The sequence below is a fragment of the Aureobasidium pullulans genome (assembly GCF_000721785.1).
Source record: "Aureobasidium pullulans EXF-150 unplaced genomic scaffold scaffold_1, whole genome shotgun sequence".
In the NCBI taxonomy this organism is placed as follows: domain Eukaryota; kingdom Fungi; phylum Ascomycota; class Dothideomycetes; order Dothideales; family Saccotheciaceae; genus Aureobasidium; species Aureobasidium pullulans.
Window position 1 is genome coordinate 812,189 of NW_021941021.1, and position 16,313 is coordinate 828,501.

General features: G+C 50.6%; 8 protein-coding genes across 8 annotated transcripts; 2 read left to right on the forward strand and 6 right to left on the reverse strand.

Annotated features, from left to right (window-relative positions):
- Positions 1–607: 607 nt before the first annotated feature.
- On the reverse strand, positions 608–1,355 carry M438DRAFT_341164 (uncharacterized protein). Its single transcript, XM_029904441.1, has 4 exons — positions 1,315–1,355; positions 1,134–1,257; positions 912–1,024; positions 608–853 (listed from the first exon to the last, which is right to left on the reverse strand). Exons 2-4 carry the CDS (start codon positions 1,234–1,236, stop codon positions 761–763), a joined length of 309 nt encoding a protein of 102 aa, XP_029765573.1. The 5' UTR covers positions 1,237–1,257; positions 1,315–1,355; the 3' UTR covers positions 608–760.
- A 241-nt stretch (positions 1,356–1,596) lies between these two features.
- On the reverse strand, positions 1,597–2,647 carry M438DRAFT_5743 (uncharacterized protein). Its single transcript, XM_029910196.1, has one exon. It carries the CDS (start codon positions 2,315–2,317, stop codon positions 1,652–1,654), a length of 666 nt encoding a protein of 221 aa, XP_029765574.1. The 5' UTR covers positions 2,318–2,647; the 3' UTR covers positions 1,597–1,651.
- Positions 2,648–3,283, reverse strand: M438DRAFT_350806 (uncharacterized protein; the record flags this gene model as incomplete). The annotated part of the gene is made up of 2 exons (XM_029906673.1): positions 2,648–2,947; positions 3,005–3,283. 2 exons carry the CDS (start codon positions 3,281–3,283, stop codon positions 2,648–2,650), a joined length of 579 nt encoding a protein of 192 aa, XP_029765575.1.
- Positions 3,284–6,529: 3,246 nt separating this feature from the next.
- M438DRAFT_370561 (C/H/G cyclin) lies at positions 6,530–7,452 on the reverse strand (the record flags this gene model as incomplete). The annotated part of the gene is made up of 2 exons (XM_029908196.1): positions 6,530–7,239; positions 7,293–7,452. The coding sequence occupies 2 exons, from the start codon at positions 7,450–7,452 to the stop codon at positions 6,530–6,532; spliced, it is 870 nt and encodes a 289-aa protein (XP_029765576.1).
- A 413-nt stretch (positions 7,453–7,865) lies between these two features.
- Positions 7,866–10,530, forward strand: M438DRAFT_341167 (mitochondrial carrier). Its single transcript, XM_029904442.1, has 8 exons — positions 7,866–8,207; positions 8,276–8,356; positions 8,411–8,618; positions 8,671–8,798; positions 9,051–9,272; positions 9,326–9,387; positions 9,439–9,575; positions 9,628–10,530. The coding sequence occupies exons 1-8, from the start codon at positions 8,081–8,083 to the stop codon at positions 10,145–10,147; spliced, it is 1,485 nt and encodes a 494-aa protein (XP_029765577.1). The 5' UTR covers positions 7,866–8,080; the 3' UTR covers positions 10,148–10,530.
- Positions 10,531–10,678: 148 nt separating this feature from the next.
- M438DRAFT_341169 (Skb1 methyltransferase) lies at positions 10,679–13,489 on the forward strand. The gene is made up of 3 exons (XM_029904443.1): positions 10,679–10,835; positions 11,037–13,040; positions 13,141–13,489. Exons 1-3 carry the CDS (start codon positions 10,710–10,712, stop codon positions 13,318–13,320), a joined length of 2,310 nt encoding a protein of 769 aa, XP_029765578.1. The 5' UTR covers positions 10,679–10,709; the 3' UTR covers positions 13,321–13,489.
- Positions 13,490–13,693: 204 nt separating this feature from the next.
- M438DRAFT_341170 (chaperonin Cpn10) lies at positions 13,694–14,320 on the reverse strand. Its single transcript, XM_029904444.1, has 3 exons — positions 14,282–14,320; positions 13,933–14,222; positions 13,694–13,864 (listed from the first exon to the last, which is right to left on the reverse strand). Exons 1-3 carry the CDS (start codon positions 14,282–14,284, stop codon positions 13,840–13,842), a joined length of 318 nt encoding a protein of 105 aa, XP_029765579.1. The 5' UTR covers positions 14,285–14,320; the 3' UTR covers positions 13,694–13,839.
- A 475-nt stretch (positions 14,321–14,795) lies between these two features.
- Positions 14,796–15,681, reverse strand: M438DRAFT_341172 (uncharacterized protein). The gene is made up of 3 exons (XM_029904445.1): positions 15,496–15,681; positions 15,426–15,443; positions 14,796–15,351 (listed from the first exon to the last, which is right to left on the reverse strand). The coding sequence occupies exon 3, from the start codon at positions 15,208–15,210 to the stop codon at positions 14,911–14,913; it is 300 nt and encodes a 99-aa protein (XP_029765580.1). The 5' UTR covers positions 15,211–15,351; positions 15,426–15,443; positions 15,496–15,681; the 3' UTR covers positions 14,796–14,910.
- Positions 15,682–16,313: the final 632 nt, after the last annotated feature.

Consider the following 16,313-nt stretch of genomic DNA (forward strand, 5'->3'; position numbering starts at 1 on the left):
AGGTCCACTCTGCTTGCAGGCCGAGGGATGTTACGTATTCGGTGGCGCCAAGGCCCTCACCATACGATCTGGAAACACGGTCCCGAGTCAAGCATTTCTTATGATACAAGTACAGTATGAATGTCAGGACGTCAGGGCCTCGGGACGGCACGATGGAGCGAGTTACCAAAAATGCTATGTGTGGAGATACCTCAAAGGCAGGAAGATCAAGTCACGAGGGCTGTCCACGGGCTGTCGCAAAGACCTTCGGCAATTGGATGCATCTACATCTACAGTACTTCAGTACATCTATATGCACAGCGCTTGGAGCAATGCTTGAGGGCAGATGGAATGTACGGATTAGGTCAATGGAAGAGCTTTGGTAAACATGCCCTTGATGCACTCCGCATGAGATGCTCCTCGGAGGCTCGTTGAGGCAGAGTAAGCAGCCATGTGGGTATAAAGTTCAGACGAGAGCCGCCCTGTATTGCATTTTTACCCGTCATCCAAGAATAATCACAGAGCCCAGGCGTATTGTTCAGCTCGTCACATTCTTCTGACACCCGTCTGCCTCTGAACACAACATTACCGCATGCGCTTCGCCCGCTTGATAGTGTCGAGGAAGAAGTTTTGAAAAGTTGGGGAATCGATTTCGAGTAAGGTATGCTACAAAGGCGAAGGACCATCCATTACGACCCCGACCATGCTCCTGAAAATATATGAATCATTCTCTTTCGTGTGCCGTGTTTCTTCCTGATGCGCAAGTCGTCTTGAACAAAGTTTACTTCTTCTGGGAAGCGAGCTTCTCGGTCTCCTTTTGCAGTTGCTTTATCGTGTCGGCGTCGGCGCTGATGTCGCCTCTGTCTGCCTTGACCTGTAGCAAAGTGTGTTAGCTGATGTAGATGATAGGACAGAGGTCACTTGTGACTTACGATGCTCTCGCTGTCGCTGGCAATCTCCTCGTGCCAGTGGCCCTTGCCCTCCTTCTGCTTCTGGATCTGCTCGTTCTTGACTCTCTCGACTTCCTCAGCGCGGCCCTCCTCGTCTGGTAGTTGCGTTAGCTTGCGATGCTAGGAACATTGCTGATCTTTGCTGATTGGATCCGAATGCCTCCAAGTGAAGCATTGGGGAGCGAAAGCTGGGGAAGAACTTACGCAGGGCGCTCTCCTTGCCGACTCTCAAGACGGGTGCGGTCTGGAAAGAGCGGATGGGGGCAGAGACAAAGGCTCTTCTGGCGATGAAGGATCTGGAAAGCATGTTGATTGATGTGTTGTGTTTCTGAAAAGAATGTTGGTAAACGCGTCAAAGGCAGAAAGGCGGAAGAGAGCTTCGAACCTGGAAGGGATTTGTTGGTGGGATTGATTTGCGGAGATTTCTGGGGGAATTGATTGTTATGTGCGAGTTGTTGATGTGATGGAGAAGAAAGAAGAGGAAACAGAAAGGAGAAGCAACAAAAGAGTTCGCTATGACCGTCCCTCGGTTGTTCGTTGATCGTACCTTGTCGACTCTCCTCCAATCCGGGACGTTTATTGACGTCACTGGTCGTAGCTTCCAATTGTCAATCGCGCGATTACGAACTCCATCCACTTGCCGACTATATCGTCCTTGTTTGTGCACGTGTTTCATCAAGCCACTTCACGAGATGAATAAGTTTATGCTTTCAAAGGCTCGATTATACTCTTGTCGGTCTGACTACCTGTGCTGATGGAGATCTCTGTTCCTGTCGACTGTGCCGTCCAAATGCTTGTAGGCAGCCAAGCTTCAACCCTGTAGAACCCAAGGCGAGAGAGGCTGAGTCGAATGCTTGCTGCAATGCAAGGTCCCATGGCAGTAGCTGTGCTGCTGTGCAGCTCGTAGGATTCATCATGTACCAACAGCACCAACACATCACGACTAGGACAAGATCAAATACAGAAGTAGAAGAGCTTGTATTTTTCCGTAGTCCAAACCCGACACCAGCATGATCAAGAGGACCAGTAGTGAGAGAAAATCTGTGAAGAAAGGAAAAGGAAAGTGACAAGAGATACGAAATAGCGAAACCGCAAAAACAACTCCCAGTGTCCCAGAATCTCCCCGACATGTGGTATAACCGACAATAAAGACTCCTCTCGCTCGCTCGACGACGATTGTTGCCAAACCATAACTCAAATAACAAAGACACCGAATCTCCGCCCCGACCAGCCATGAAACCTTTCTTTCCCTGTGTGAGAGTCGTAAACAAGAAGAGAAGGATTGTAAACAGCAGAAGCAGAAACCCAAGCATGCGGAAAATATATGCCTGCGCCCAAAAGTCAAAGAATCCGACTGAATGTGCATCGTGTGGTTTTCGTTCATCCATCCCACCAAGTGTAACACCGTGCGCTTTGTTGCGAAGAACATCAACAAAGGCTTTGAAAAAAAACCGAAAATGCAGAGAATGACCAAAAAAGAAGTAAACCGATTATGCCCTTTTCATGACAATGGTACGAAAACGCCGTTCGTCTAGGATTCCCGAGGGCTCCGCAATCCAGTGGTATATGTGTGAAAGCATCGTAAATCTGTACAGTCGCAGGATTAAAAAAATGTTGTGGCCGTAGAGTCGTCCGGTATTCCAGAGGATGTGCGCCCCATCAGCCCTAGACAAGAACAACGTCGCGAATAGAGTCATGAAAGGGTATTAGTCATTTCTCTACCAACGGCGCTGGTTGATGTAACCCTGCATCTGGCGGGCTGGCGAGACACTAGGGGGAGGGCTTGCGATGACGCGAGTGCTAGGGTCAACAATGGGAATAGCATTGCGAGTGCGCTGAGCCATTGGCTGGTGAAGCTTCATCTGGTTCTGCTGGAAAGAGTTGTTGTTGTAAGAGGCAGCAGCAGATGGGAGCAGGAAGGGAGTGGGCTGAGCTTGGTGCTGCAGCGGAGAGGCATCGGGAGAACCAGACGACAGAGATGATCTGTCGGAAGAAGCAGAAGAATGAATGGAGTGGAGCTGCGAAAGGAATAAGTACTGGAATATGATATGATTTTATGCATATCAAGAACTTACATCGTCCTCGGTCAGGAGGTGGAAGGGGCAGAAGACCTCGTCATCTTCAAACTCAAAGCCCTTGGCGGCTTCGAAGTCTCTAATATAGGCGCTGTAGGCAGGCGTCTCGGGAAGCTCCTTGGGACTTCTTTGAGCCTTGAACTGCTGTTGACGATGGGCATTTTGCGCAGAAGAAACACGAGGTCCGCGGCGCGAACGGCCGTGGTGGTTGTGCGAGGGGTGAGGGTGAGACTGCATAGCAGTTGCGTAGTGAGGAGCACCGTAGTGGAAGTTTGACATGATTGCAATTCAAGTATCGATCGGTGGGGTGTCGAGAGAGAAATCCGTGTCCGAAGCTCGGGAGATTGCGGTTGATCGGATTTGGCCGGAAGCGATATATCACAACAATGGGAGAGTGTGAGAGAGTTTGGGGTGAAGAGCGGGTTGCGAAAAGGCGTAGGTTATGGAAAAGTCGGAGAATTGTTTTGCGAAAATGCGACAGGAAAAGAGATGATGGTGAAAATGGGATGCGAGAGATATGAAAGAGGATGAAGGGTTGTGGGATTGGGAAAACGAGGGAGGCGAAGGAGGGTCGTCTCGGTGGGTGGGTACCCGGCCTTTCGAGGCGCCACCAGCCTTGCCGTTTTCGGTATCGTGCGTCTTCCCAAAGCCCAGACGATCCTCGATCACCACACAAAGACGCTGAAAGCAGCCTACAAGTCACGAGCTGGCACGGCAACCTACCTGCCTATGACGAGCCCTGCACTTGTCTGCCCCCCGTCCCCCTCCTATCTCTGATGTTAGGGACGCTGCTTTTTCGACGTCCTGGCACTCTGAGAGCGTCGGTCGGTCGCGCGGTAAGCTGCAGTGGTGTCGCCGCCGGAGATCCACTCTGTGAACGCATGCACTGCATCATGGTCGAGCGCCAACCGGCTGCATTGATTCCATGCACGCCACAAGTCCACTGAGACAAGGGGAGAGACACGACCGCGCTTGGCGGCATGGCCGTCAGAGTTTCCATCTCCCCCTCACCAATCCCGCCCGTCCTTTCACCGCCTCGACTCGTTCCGGGGAAAGCTTGCGGTGCCAGACTTCTTTGCTTTTCCGCTCGAGCCTTTGGCAGTTCGACTGTTGTTGCAACTCCTCCCCAGTGACACTGTCAACGTCTTTTGATATGGTTGAGGCGGTGTTGTGTGTCTGCCACCGCCATAGCCATGTGTTCATTTGAGCTATGGTGTATTCAGGGCATTGCTAATTCAGGAGCCGCTTGTCAAAGTACTCCTGCGTCGTGGCAGAGGCATGTTTTGATTGCGAAACAATGAACCCCTCGATTTGAATCCGGGGCACGAATGTCAGATTCCATCTATTTCTGCTTCGGCAACCCTTGGTTTCTAGAATCAAAGCATCAGGTGGTGGTACGGACGTACATGTACCGTAGCCGCTGGGATTGAGCCTCATCAAGGCAGGTGTTCATTGGTTGCTCTTGTTCGGCGTCCGCTGTCTGATCGACATCATCGCTCTGGATGGTTCTAACCCCTGGACTGAACTCTCATCTCTTCCCCTCGTACTCATTCGATCAGTTCTCCTAATGGCCTTGGCTTTCATGAAGCCTTTCTTGCTCCCTCTGCTCCGCTCTCCTCCCGAGACACTCACGATCAATTGAAGCAGCACCCTTTCTGTGACCTCGCAGCTCGCTGCTCAGCCAGGTCCTCGATACTCGTTGCATCCTCGAGGATGAAGCCGACGTCTTTGTGACAGACCACAATCCTACCAGCACCCCCCACGACAACTAATCAACCCCATTGACTGAGGATATGCTTCTCCTCCCCATACCAACCATCAACCTGCATGGTTTCGAACAAGAGCTTGGACTATCGGTGATGTCGACCGTTTCTGTTACAACAACGGCAACGGCAGGGTGCTATGGTACTCGGACGGTATGCGTTCAACACGCCTTCTGAACACAACAAGCATTGTCACAACACTTGATGTCCATGGCGTTGTGAGAATGAAGCTTGCACATATTGAGTGTCCCTCTCAACAAGTCAGAAGCGAGTCGTACTTGTTTAGCCATTGACCATCTATCATCTTGCCGTCTTCAATTTGAGTCAAGAGCATGTTCGATAGGACAGAGGCAAAGACAAGTGCAGGGATAGAATGCACGCCTACCTTGATGCATTTTGGATTTGGTCTCATCTTACCCTTCCACCGCAGCTCTCCATGTTCCTGACGTGTTACATAATATTATCCCATTTTCTCTACCCTTTCTGCAAGACTTCCTTCTAAACATCAAGTGTTGTCGACGCCAGTACTATCATTACTGTCTCCCTCCGCGATTCCTATTGCTTTCTATACCAGCATCGCACAACAATGTTTCAAGTCAAGAAGGCTTGTATGGACAGAGAAAAATATGGTCGAGTTCCTTGCTTTTGTCAATCGTCTCCTTCCTCTTACTACTATCAAATCTACTCGCTGTTATGTCGAAATTTCCTCGCTATCTTTCTCTTAGCGCGAGCATAGTTGACATGTTAGCGAAGACACGATCTCAAAACACCACGTTAGGCTTGGAGATCAATCCGACAAGAACTGCAGTCCAAAATGGCTAAACCTATAAGATCGGACAATAAAAACCCTACAAAAGATATTAGCATAGTAATCAAGCACATCCGCATAGATTAAAACAATTTTTCTAGTCCCTATCGTCGACGAGGGCGACATTATTGTGCTGGAGAATTTATGCCAGGGTCATGCTCTTAGCAACCATGAAGAAAAAGGAAAGAAAAAGAAAAAGAATTGATCGAAGTAACCCATAGAAACGGAGGTTCAAGAGTACACGGTTAGCCTGCTTTCACCATCTCTTACAACCAAGTCTAGCATTATTGATTGCCCCAGAGATGTAGGATGGTTTTGAGATTGGCCTAGTTGTCCGTAGAGATGTAATACTCGACACGCTTACATCCGATTTGAAGACAGCTATGGTTTCTGCTGCTAAATGTACGTGGCGATACGAGTGTTGGAGATACCATTTTGTCAAATGATACACGTCAGTGAGTCAAGAATATTGGGTGTCTAATAAGAACTATCTGTTGTGTCATGATCTGATATGGATTCGTCTCCCGGAACCATATCGAGGGCAGCGTAGCACTCCTTAGACAGATCCATCCATACCAGTCTTTGGGGGCCTGCTTCGCGCAGTGATCCAAGCCGCGCGGATCTGTGCCTCTGCCTGATATCGAGGGCGGCATAGTGCTCATCAGGCAGTTCCACCCATGCCAGTCCGTCTGGTCGTCCTTGGCGGAGTTGTCCAAGCTGGGCGAATTCAGCAATCTGCGAGTAAAAGGGTACCAGGACTCCCATATGTATGTTCCGAGAAAGCCGACCTCTTATGTAGCGACCCAGATCTATGTCATCTTGACCCGTGACATCGAGTAAGTCGCCATGGAATTCCTCGATGGAAGAAGATGTCGATGAACCTGACTCGACGGACGGTGATGGCGAAGATGATGGCAATGGTACTGCTGACGGAATTGAAGGCGTGGATGTGTTCTACTTGCCAAGCTGCGCGTCCTTCATGAATCTTGAAATGGCTTCCTTGCAAGCTCTTTCGCCGTAATTTTCCCATACCTCATAGAGACTGAGGAACTCTTGAGTAGCAGCCATGACTGCTGGTATGTCAATTTGACTCGCAGCCATCCAATCAGTAAGTCTCGCGATCTTGTTGGGACTGTCCAGAGCACTTTTTATGGCCGGTGAACTGGTTGCTGCTGCGTGAGCTTGTAGATTGGACTGTGTTGGCCGTAGTACGACAGCAAGGAACATGGCTGTGACAGCGATGATATGAGGTGGATACATCAGTGGCATGTCTGTGTTGTAGTGGTCGTTTATGATGTTCTGAGATAGAGCTGTCTCCTCAGTCGACATGCTTAGGCCAGGTGCCAAATCGTTCAGAGTACGGTACGGATGGTGGACGATCATACGAGCTGACATGGTACTGATCAGATGAAACTCGCATTCGCCAATCTTGGATATGTCGTTGATGCCCAGCTCTGGCCACTGTCTCGCTGCTTCTGCCAGCACCAAGCGGATATGTATCGGGCATTCCTCCACTTTGCAAGCAACATACACGGCTGTCGTCATGACCAAGTATGGGTTGGTCCTTCGCATCTCGACCTTTGTGTAGAAGCGCCGAACATAAATTTGAGCTGTAGCAAGTGGCTGCTGTCTGACATTCATTCGCCTGCCAAGCTTCACAATTTCTATGAAACCAGTCAGTTGGAGGTTGTAGATTCTGACAGGCGGTCGGCCTCACGCTGCTGGATGTATATGTTCATAAGGCGAGGCTCAGGTAAGGGGTATTTGTTGTACAACTCCTGGTTCTCCTGTTGTTGTTGACTTCGCATATCATCGAGCTGATCCTTTGTGAATGTCCAGTGCGTACGCTGTGTCGAATCCCAGTAGTTGGCCGCCATATTGGATAATCTGCTTCCTGTGCAATTTATGGAATCCAGTTTGTAAGGTGCTAATGCGAAAACGATGCTCAACAAGTATGTCGGTGTTACTCCGAGGATGCGATCAATTCGGCAGAGGATGAGCATGAGGCAGTGCCAAGGCGACGCACATCTTCGGCAGGAGCGATTGATTGAGACAATTATGTGAGCATACCAATTCTCGATGCGAAGCACTGGTACCTACATGTGAAAGTTGCTACTGGATTGTTCATTAACCAATTGTCACCGCCAAACGAGCGTGCAGCAAGATTGAGGTTGTTGCAGAATGCAGTCGAGTTATTTCCGGAAAGGTCAGCATTTTCAAGCTTGGACACCTCCCTTGAGCGCCAAGAAGGCAGGAAGGAAAAGCGTCATAAGTCAGGACAGCGGGGATGAGGCCTTTTCGGTTGTTCGAGGCTTAAAGCGAAGAAGAAGATAACACGCTTTTCGTTGTTTGCTTGCTGCCAATTTCTATCTGCTGCCGTGTTGTGCTCGCCGTCGAAGAAGCGCCTGTTGCTGGAGAATCAGCAAGGCGTATCGAGGACCCCCCTCTCCTGTTATATCAGAGCCATGAAACCGAGATAGCCCGAACTTCAACAGACGGCAGACCATGGACGCCGAATCATCAGCCGAAAGAGAAACCAGGGCTCGTTCCTTGTGGAAGAAGCTGGACACACAGAACGAGGGCTTCCTAGACTTCAAAGCCTTCAGGAAAGGCCTGAAGAAGCTCGACCACCGTGAGCACACCACAACCCGCCGGGCCACACGAAGGCCGACTAAGTGCTGACCCACGTGTCAATCGCAGCTCTGAAGAACGCAGATGGATTGATCGAGGACGTGCTTGAAGCTGTCGACATCAACAACAGTGGTCGCATCGAATACGATGGTCAGCTCCAGGATGCCCCCTTGGCCGAACAAACAGTCCGCTAACCCGACAAAGAGTTCCGCAAATTTGTCGACCAAACCGAACGGGAACTCTGGCAACTATTCCAGAGTATAGACCGCAACCACGATGGCAATCTCGACAAGAACGAGTTACGCGCTGCCTTTGTCCGCGCCGGCCTCGCAGTTCCCAACTCGCGCCTCGACAGCTTCTTCGACGATGTTGACACGGATAACGACGGCGTCATAAACTTCGGAGAATGGCGGTATGTCCCCAGCTTCACAAGAAAGAACCAGGGCAAGACTAATCATAACCAGTGACTTCCTCCTGTTCATGCCTATGAGCTCGCCAGGACTCAAGGCCGTCATGTCATATTACCAGTCAGCCATGAAGGTGACTGCAGAGGGCGATGTGTCAGTCAGCGATGATGCAATTCAGGGACTAGGTACTGCAACCTCCTTTCTTAAACACTCGCTCTTTGGGGCCATTACCCGAATTGCTTCACCACCATCACCACCACAAGCACCATCACCATCACGACAGTATCCTGAACATCTTGATACTCTGCCCGAAAGCAATCCACCTCTCCCGTCACTTCACTCCGAAGCCGCTGTTGTCTCTGATCATGACGACCGATCACATGCATCGCGTGCCCTGGCCTTTATGAGCATGCTGACGGATTTCGTCCCTGATCCAGGCTACTTCCTGGCTGGTGGCATTTCAGGCGTCGCTTCGAGAACCACGACAGCCCCTCTAGACCGTCTCAAGGTCTACCTCATCGCACAAACCGGCGCCACCGAAACAGTACAAGCCGTCAAAAATGGCGCTCCCGCAGCAGCAGCAAAGTCGAGCGCAAACACATTGGTTAGAGCTTGCAAGGAGCTCTGGGCCGCAGGCGGTATACGTAGTCTATTTGCTGGTGAGTCCACCTTCCAGACCTGCCTTCTAACTCTGCTGATAAACTATGAAAAGGCAACGGTTTGAACGTAGTCAAGGTTATGCCCGAATCTGCAGTCAAGTTCGGCTCGTATGAGGTAAGTAATCGACCTGATGCTGAATTGACATAATGCTTATACCTTTCCCAGGCAGCAAAGAAAATGGTTGCGCGATTCGAGGGCCACACAAACACTCGGAAGATCTCGCCCGTTTCGCAATTTATCGCTGGTGGTGTAGCAGGAATGGTTTCACAAGCTGTCGTTTACCCTCTCGACACGTTAAAATTGTACGTTGTTCTTGTGCCGGTTGGACCATACCAAAACGCTAACATGCGACAGCCGAATGCAATGCGAAACAGTACCAGGGGGACTTCGCGGAACAAGACTCATCGCTGCGACGGCCGTCAAAATGTGGGGTAAGAACGGCATCGTATCGTTCTATCGCGGCCTTCCAATGGGTCTTGTTGGCATGTTTCCTTATGCTGCCATTGATCTGGGCACTTTCGAATACCTGAAACGTACCATTACAGCCTACAACGTTAAGAAGTACGGAGGGCACGAAGCGGATGCTGCCCCTAGCAGCTTTGCAACAGCTCTTATTGGTGGATTCAGCGGTGCTTTCGGAGCGTCTGCTGTCTACCCTTTGAACCTACTTCGCACCAGACTCCAGTCTCAAGGCACTGCCAGCCACCCACGCACCTATACTGGCATCATGGATGTCACACGACAAACACTTGCAGGAGAGGGAGTCAGAGGTCTCTTCAAGGGCCTCACTCCCAATCTACTCAAGGTCGTCCCGGCTGTTTCCATCACCTACGTCGTTTACGAAAACACAAAGAAAGCGCTCAACCTTCGCTGATCCGCTACCCCTCACTATACAACATCCACTGCTTTACGAACGAGATACCCACAAACCCTCTCTACTCAACGCATGGCATTGCCAGCACTCTGTTTTATGCAGTCTCTCTGTCATTGGAACCTGTCACATTCCAACGTTTTCGTCCATCACGCATTGCGCAAGGCGCTATAATGGAGTTTGCTTTCATTTCGTTCTTTCGTTTTATTCTTGTTACTGGGTGGGCAGAAGTTGGCATCACTTGTCAGCCAGGATGTCAGATGGACAAGAAGATATTTGTTCTCGGTTGCCAGCAAATGGCGTGCTGTACTATCTATTGCAATAGAGAGTTGCTGTTTTGTACCTTTGAATATTCTACAATCTAGACCATATAAGTTGATTCATCGACTTATCAAATGTTTTTCCTTTCAATTGTTCCTCAAAGTGGTGAATCTGTTGCACGTCGCGCGACTGCTTCTGAGGCGGACATCCAAAGTCTTGGCATCGCCGAAATTATTTCTGCCGACCTTGATGAACCCAAGCATTCATCGACAATAAACACGTTTGTTAATCTTATCACCTAGAAATGGAGACCCTACCTGGAGTGGCTCCACAGGAGCAGCAAAACACATACTTCTATGTTGGACAGCATGAGACCAAGAGAACTGTTCCTGTCACTACCGAGTTGGGCAACCAGGCGCAGGATGCTGGCGTAAGTTTGAATCTCTTTGATACTGCGTGTTCTCAAGAACAGAAAAGCACCAATTCGCTTCCGATCATTGTTCCTTCCATACTGGCTTTACGAAGCTGTGATCTGAATGGACGTCTTTCTAGATCAAATTCTCGAGTTTCTTCGAGCCATCCACAAAGCCATCTGAAACAAAGACCGAGAATGGTACTAACTATCTTACAGTACGACATGATGACCAGACCTATCACCTCTCCGGGATTTCAGGCCCGAGTTCTTGCATTAGTGGATGCCTGCTTCGATGCCGTCTCTTCATCTTCGAACGCAGACGCTGTGCCTTACCCTCTGGTTGCACCTCTCACTCCTGATGATACTAACCTAGTTCCGGACGAGTACATTTCTACCATGATCTGCTGTACGAGCCCTTGGATCGACCTTGCTTCTCCGGACCCAGTGATTGCACACGTCTCGCGCCAGGTCTTCAATCATGAAGTTGCTTATGCCGCTTTCTGCGGTGTCAACAACATCATGATTCAAGGACCTGGCTTGGAGGCCTCTTCTGTGATCAGCCAATATGCTAGGGCTATCTGGCACTCTCTTGAGGTCGGACCCTACATCAATCTGCAAATTCTGCTTCCTATGCAGCCTCGCGAGGACAGCGCAGCCCAGAATGGATTGAGCCTTGCTGGTCGTGCTAGAAACTCATTCAAGACTCTTCAGTCAATCTCGACGGATGCTCTCTGGTCGTGGGACACTTGGGAATTGATCAGATCGACCTGCAAATACCACCCTAGACTGACTGTCGCTCTCGAGATTCCTCAGAAGCTGCCCTCTTCGGCAATCCAGTCTCGCTGGTTCTCCGAGCCTCTCCGCACTTTGATCATCCCCGAGTCAACCTTTATGAAGAACGCAAAGGGATTCCCAGTGTTGAGCAAGCCCGTCCAGTCTTTGCTCACTCGCTACATGCGCCTCAAGACTGTCCCATGGATCATTCTCAGCGATGTCGGTCCTATTCCTGGCCAAGACCACCCTGGAATGCCCGTCAACTTGCCCGACAGATCTGCTTCTCCTGAGCTCCCCACGCCTGCTCAGTCCAAGCGCAAGCAACAAGTGCAAAAGCCCAAGGATCTGACTCCTTACTTGAGCTACATCCGTCACCTCCAACGCACTCAGCCTCCCCGTCCCATCATCGACCGCTTCGCCGCTGGATACCAAGACTTCTTGCAATCACCTCTACAGCCCTTGACCGACAACCTCGAGTCTATTACCTACGAAGTCTTTGAGAAGGATCCTATCAAGTACGAATGGTACGAGCGTGCCGTTGCTGCCGCCCTGAAGGACCTCCACAAGAAGCTTCAACGTCCTGTTGTCGTCGCTGTTGTTGGCTCAGGCCGTGGGCCCTTGGTAACCCGCTGCCTAAAGGCTAGTGCCAGCACCGGCATTCCTGTCAAGCAATGGGCCATCGAAAAGAACCCTAACGCTTACGTCCTCCTCCAACGCCGCAACGCCACCGACCCCCTCTGGAACAAGCGCGTCACAGTCGTCAAGACGGATATGCGCGCCTGGGCTGGCCCCATCATCGACGGCCAACCCGGCAAAGTCGACATTCTCGTCTCCGAACTCCTCGGTAGTTTCGCAGACAACGAGCTCAGTCCTGAATGTCTGGATGGCGTTCAACATGTCTTGCACCCTGAACACGGTGTCAGTGTACCCACCTCCTACACCGCTCACTTCACACCCATCGCCCACCCTCGCATCTACGCCGATTTGCTGTCTCGCACCGATGATCAGAAGTGGGAGTTGCCTTATGTGACAATGTTGCACCAATACGACAACCTCTGCCTCCAACCCCTCGATAGCAAAATCACCACTGGCGACAAGACCGCCGACAACCAAATCCCTGATATCCAAACAGCTTGGGAATTCGTGCATCCTTTGCCCACACCAATTATCGCTCAATCCACACTCCGTCGCGGTGGCAGTGTGCAAGCGGGTGGTAGCGGTATGGTCGGTGGAGACGGTTGGAACGAACACAACTCTCGCTTCTGCCATCTTCGCTTCACCGCTTCTAGCCGTGGTGTCTGCCATGGTCTGGGAGGATACTTTGAAACCGTGCTTTACTCCCCAGCAGATGGAAGCAAGAAGATCGAATTGAGCATCAACCCCAACACCATGGAAGACAAGAGCAAAGATATGATTTCTTGGTTCCCCATTTTCTTCCCTTTGAAGGTATGTTCACTACCCGTTCCTCCATCCTTCCTCCTCTCCTTTCCGTTCATTTCTACCTCCCTTGTCCTGAATAAAACATGCTGACCTTGATGTTTCATAGACACCCCTCTACATCCCCACCGCCTCCGAAATCGAAGTTTCCATGTGGCGTCAAACCGACGATCGTAAAGTGTGGTATGAATGGCAAGTCGAAGTCTTTGTCACTCTTCCCGGTGGAAATCGTCAACGTATCGCGGCTTCGGAGTTGCATTCGTCTATTAAGAATGGTTGTTTGATGTAGGAGGTATAGCAATGAGATGTGCAGTCTAGTAGGTGGGGAGGGCGTTGATGGAGATTTGAATCGTGCATTATTAGGGAGTTAGAAAGAAAAGTGTTCATTGTTTAAGCATGTCTGTGTGAAGTTGAGCAGTACAAGTGTTTTGATGGGGTGTGAGAATGCAGGAGCCAATTTGACAACTTTGGTACATTGTGTTTTCAGCTGTTTGATTAATGTTTCGCTAGGAGAGAAGCTCTGATAGCGTGTTGCCTCCGTGCAGTTGTATTCACTTTCGAGAGATAGATATAGAAGAGCGGAAATGGTATGATGCGAGATTTTCGGAAAAAAGAGACGCTGGATAAATACAACAGGGAGAAGTAATGATATACTACAATTGTGGTTTCTTTTGTTCAGACTCTTGCTCAGAGGGATAGAGGTGCTTCAAAGCACTCGTTCGCGCCGCGGTTCGTCATAATGTGGATGTTGATACAAGTATATGTGGGTATGGCTTTTTCGTTCGGAGGAGGGGGGGTATCATGTAATTTACTCGTTGATCTTGGCCAAGAGCCTGTTGTCGCATTCGTCAGCTTGTCCCTTCTGCAATTTCTCTCTCTGGGCATGACAGGAGCTACTCACTCGTGATCGCGGAAGAGCGAGTACTCGTCCTCGCCGACCTTGATGGGCGAACCACCGAACTGGGGAATCAAGACCTTGTCACCGGGCTGGACGGAAGGGGCGATGCGCTTGCCATCACGGTCGAAGGCGCCGGGGCCGACAGCGAGGACCTTAGCCTCGTTGAGCTCCTTGACGGCCGACTCGGGGAGGAAGATGCCACCGGCGGTCTTGGTCTCGGCCTTGATGCGCTGGACAAGGACGCGGTCGAGCAGGGGAGCGAGAGCCTTGATGGACTTGGCGGCGATGGTGGACTGTGATGCTGTGTTAGTCGTTTTGTGTCTGGTGTGATGCGGTTGTTGAGGAGGCGTACCATTTTGGCGGCGAAGTTGTGCGAAGGGGGTAAGTCCGACAAGAAGATTGATGTGAATTGATTAGAGAAAGATGGATGGGAAGTTGTATGTATTGCTGTCGGTGGAAAATTCCAGAAGGCACAGCGCTGTCGAGACCCTCGGCCGGGGAGAGAGACGCGGTCAAAGCTCCAGACATTTCTCTTCCGCAGTTCCGCGATTGAAGCCTTTCTATCGAAACGACGACATGGTTAAAAAATAACTTGCGACTTCTACAGCAGCTGTAGACAAGCAGTCGGAATCAATATGTGTCGCTTCAACATGCGATAAATATCGCTGCACCGTCGACGAGGCGCATCCTAGCTAGGCTAAACAAGTTTACGGCGTCGCGACTTCCTTAGACAAAACAAGAGCAATTGCTTCCGCTATGCCCTCTTACAGTATTAGCCATTGGCACCGCTATAGTCACATGTAGTAAGGAGCTCATACTAAGAACTTTTGCAGTGTAAGGATCATGCTAAAGGCATCACTGGTTTCAATCTCGCTTTCTTTCATTACCATCTAACAAGGCCGCGCAGACAGCTTTAAGTCCTCCGTCACCTAACCTCGAGCAGGAACAGTCGCATCAAGCAGCGCGCGTAAGATCAGTCTCTCAACAAGGCGCATCACTCGCACGCTGCAACCATGTCATCCCCCTTGAACAATCTCTTGAGCCGGCCTTCATCTTAGCGACCAAGATCTGCCGGCTCCTCGCGCTCACCGTACTGGCAGCGACCGTCACAACAACCGCCAGACTGCGACCGTCGCCTCTGAGCACTTCGAAAGTCATGAATCCAATGACTCCGCCAGTCACATCGAAGAAAACAACCACCTCAGCACCAACTCCGCCTACGCGACCGTCAGATTGCTGAGCTCGCCGCTCGCCTCGAGGCCCTTGAGCGCCGCAGCTCATCCTCGCCTTCGCCCTACCGCATCAAGACCTCGCCGGTCTCACCTCGCGCACTTCCCGATCTCGGGCATAGCTTTAAACGTGGCTGTAGAGGATCCTTGGCGAGGACCCGCTTTCGATAATGTTCTCTCTTTCTAGCAGATCCTATAATGAATCAAGGCATGGTTTTAGACCTAGAAAGCAATTAATGAATTACGAATTCCAGCTGAGAAGCATACAGTCGTGTCAGAAAGAGGCTGAGAAACGAACATCAGCACACTTTCTGGGAGGGGGTAACGACTCCGATACCTTGATGTTGTGTGAGGAGAAGGTTTTGGCTTACAAATGGGAGCTCCTCCGCATCCAACGGGATCTAGGCCAAAGCCACTTGTCACGAACAACTTTGAGCAAGTCTATGCGGATCTCCACAGAAACAATCTTCTTGGGCCGCGTGGAAGAGCTCTGTTGCTGCAAGATAACGACCAAGAATAAGATCCAGAGATACGAGTTATGATTGCCGGCAAGCAGCAAGGGAAGATAATTCGTTCCTGCTATGCCAAGACAGCTGATGATCGGGCCTGCGGAATCTCACCGTGAGGGAATGAGGGGAGGAAGAGCTGCTGCTTTGAGGAGGGGTGGTGGAGGGATCCCTAGAACGGTCAGATGAAGGAGGTAACCCGAGGCTTTAACTGACCACTCAGAATGCAATATTTGACGACAATTCGTAATGAATTTACGAGGGCTTCTCTCGGAGGAAGCTCACCCGAGCATGTTTGGCCTCACTGACGTCGTTCGGCATATCGAGCTATTGCTCGCGAGCAACCAAACATTACTGATATTCTGTGCTCAGAGCAATGCATCAATGATCCAAGGAGCAACGGGTATCGACTGATAGCTGCAGATGATTCAACAAAGTGGCGGCTGGAGCAAGCGCCTGCATTCTTGCTATGAGACAGTTCATGGTTCCTTCCCCGGGAAACTCCAAGAGCAGCACAGCGCGCGGGGTAGTGCCGCCCTTGCCCCGCCCTAACCAAACACACTCCGCGAGTCCGAGGTCTTGCGGTCGCCTATCACCTCCCACTTATGTCCGCAAAGGGAATGGTTCGTTCCAGGACGAGTGGAGATTG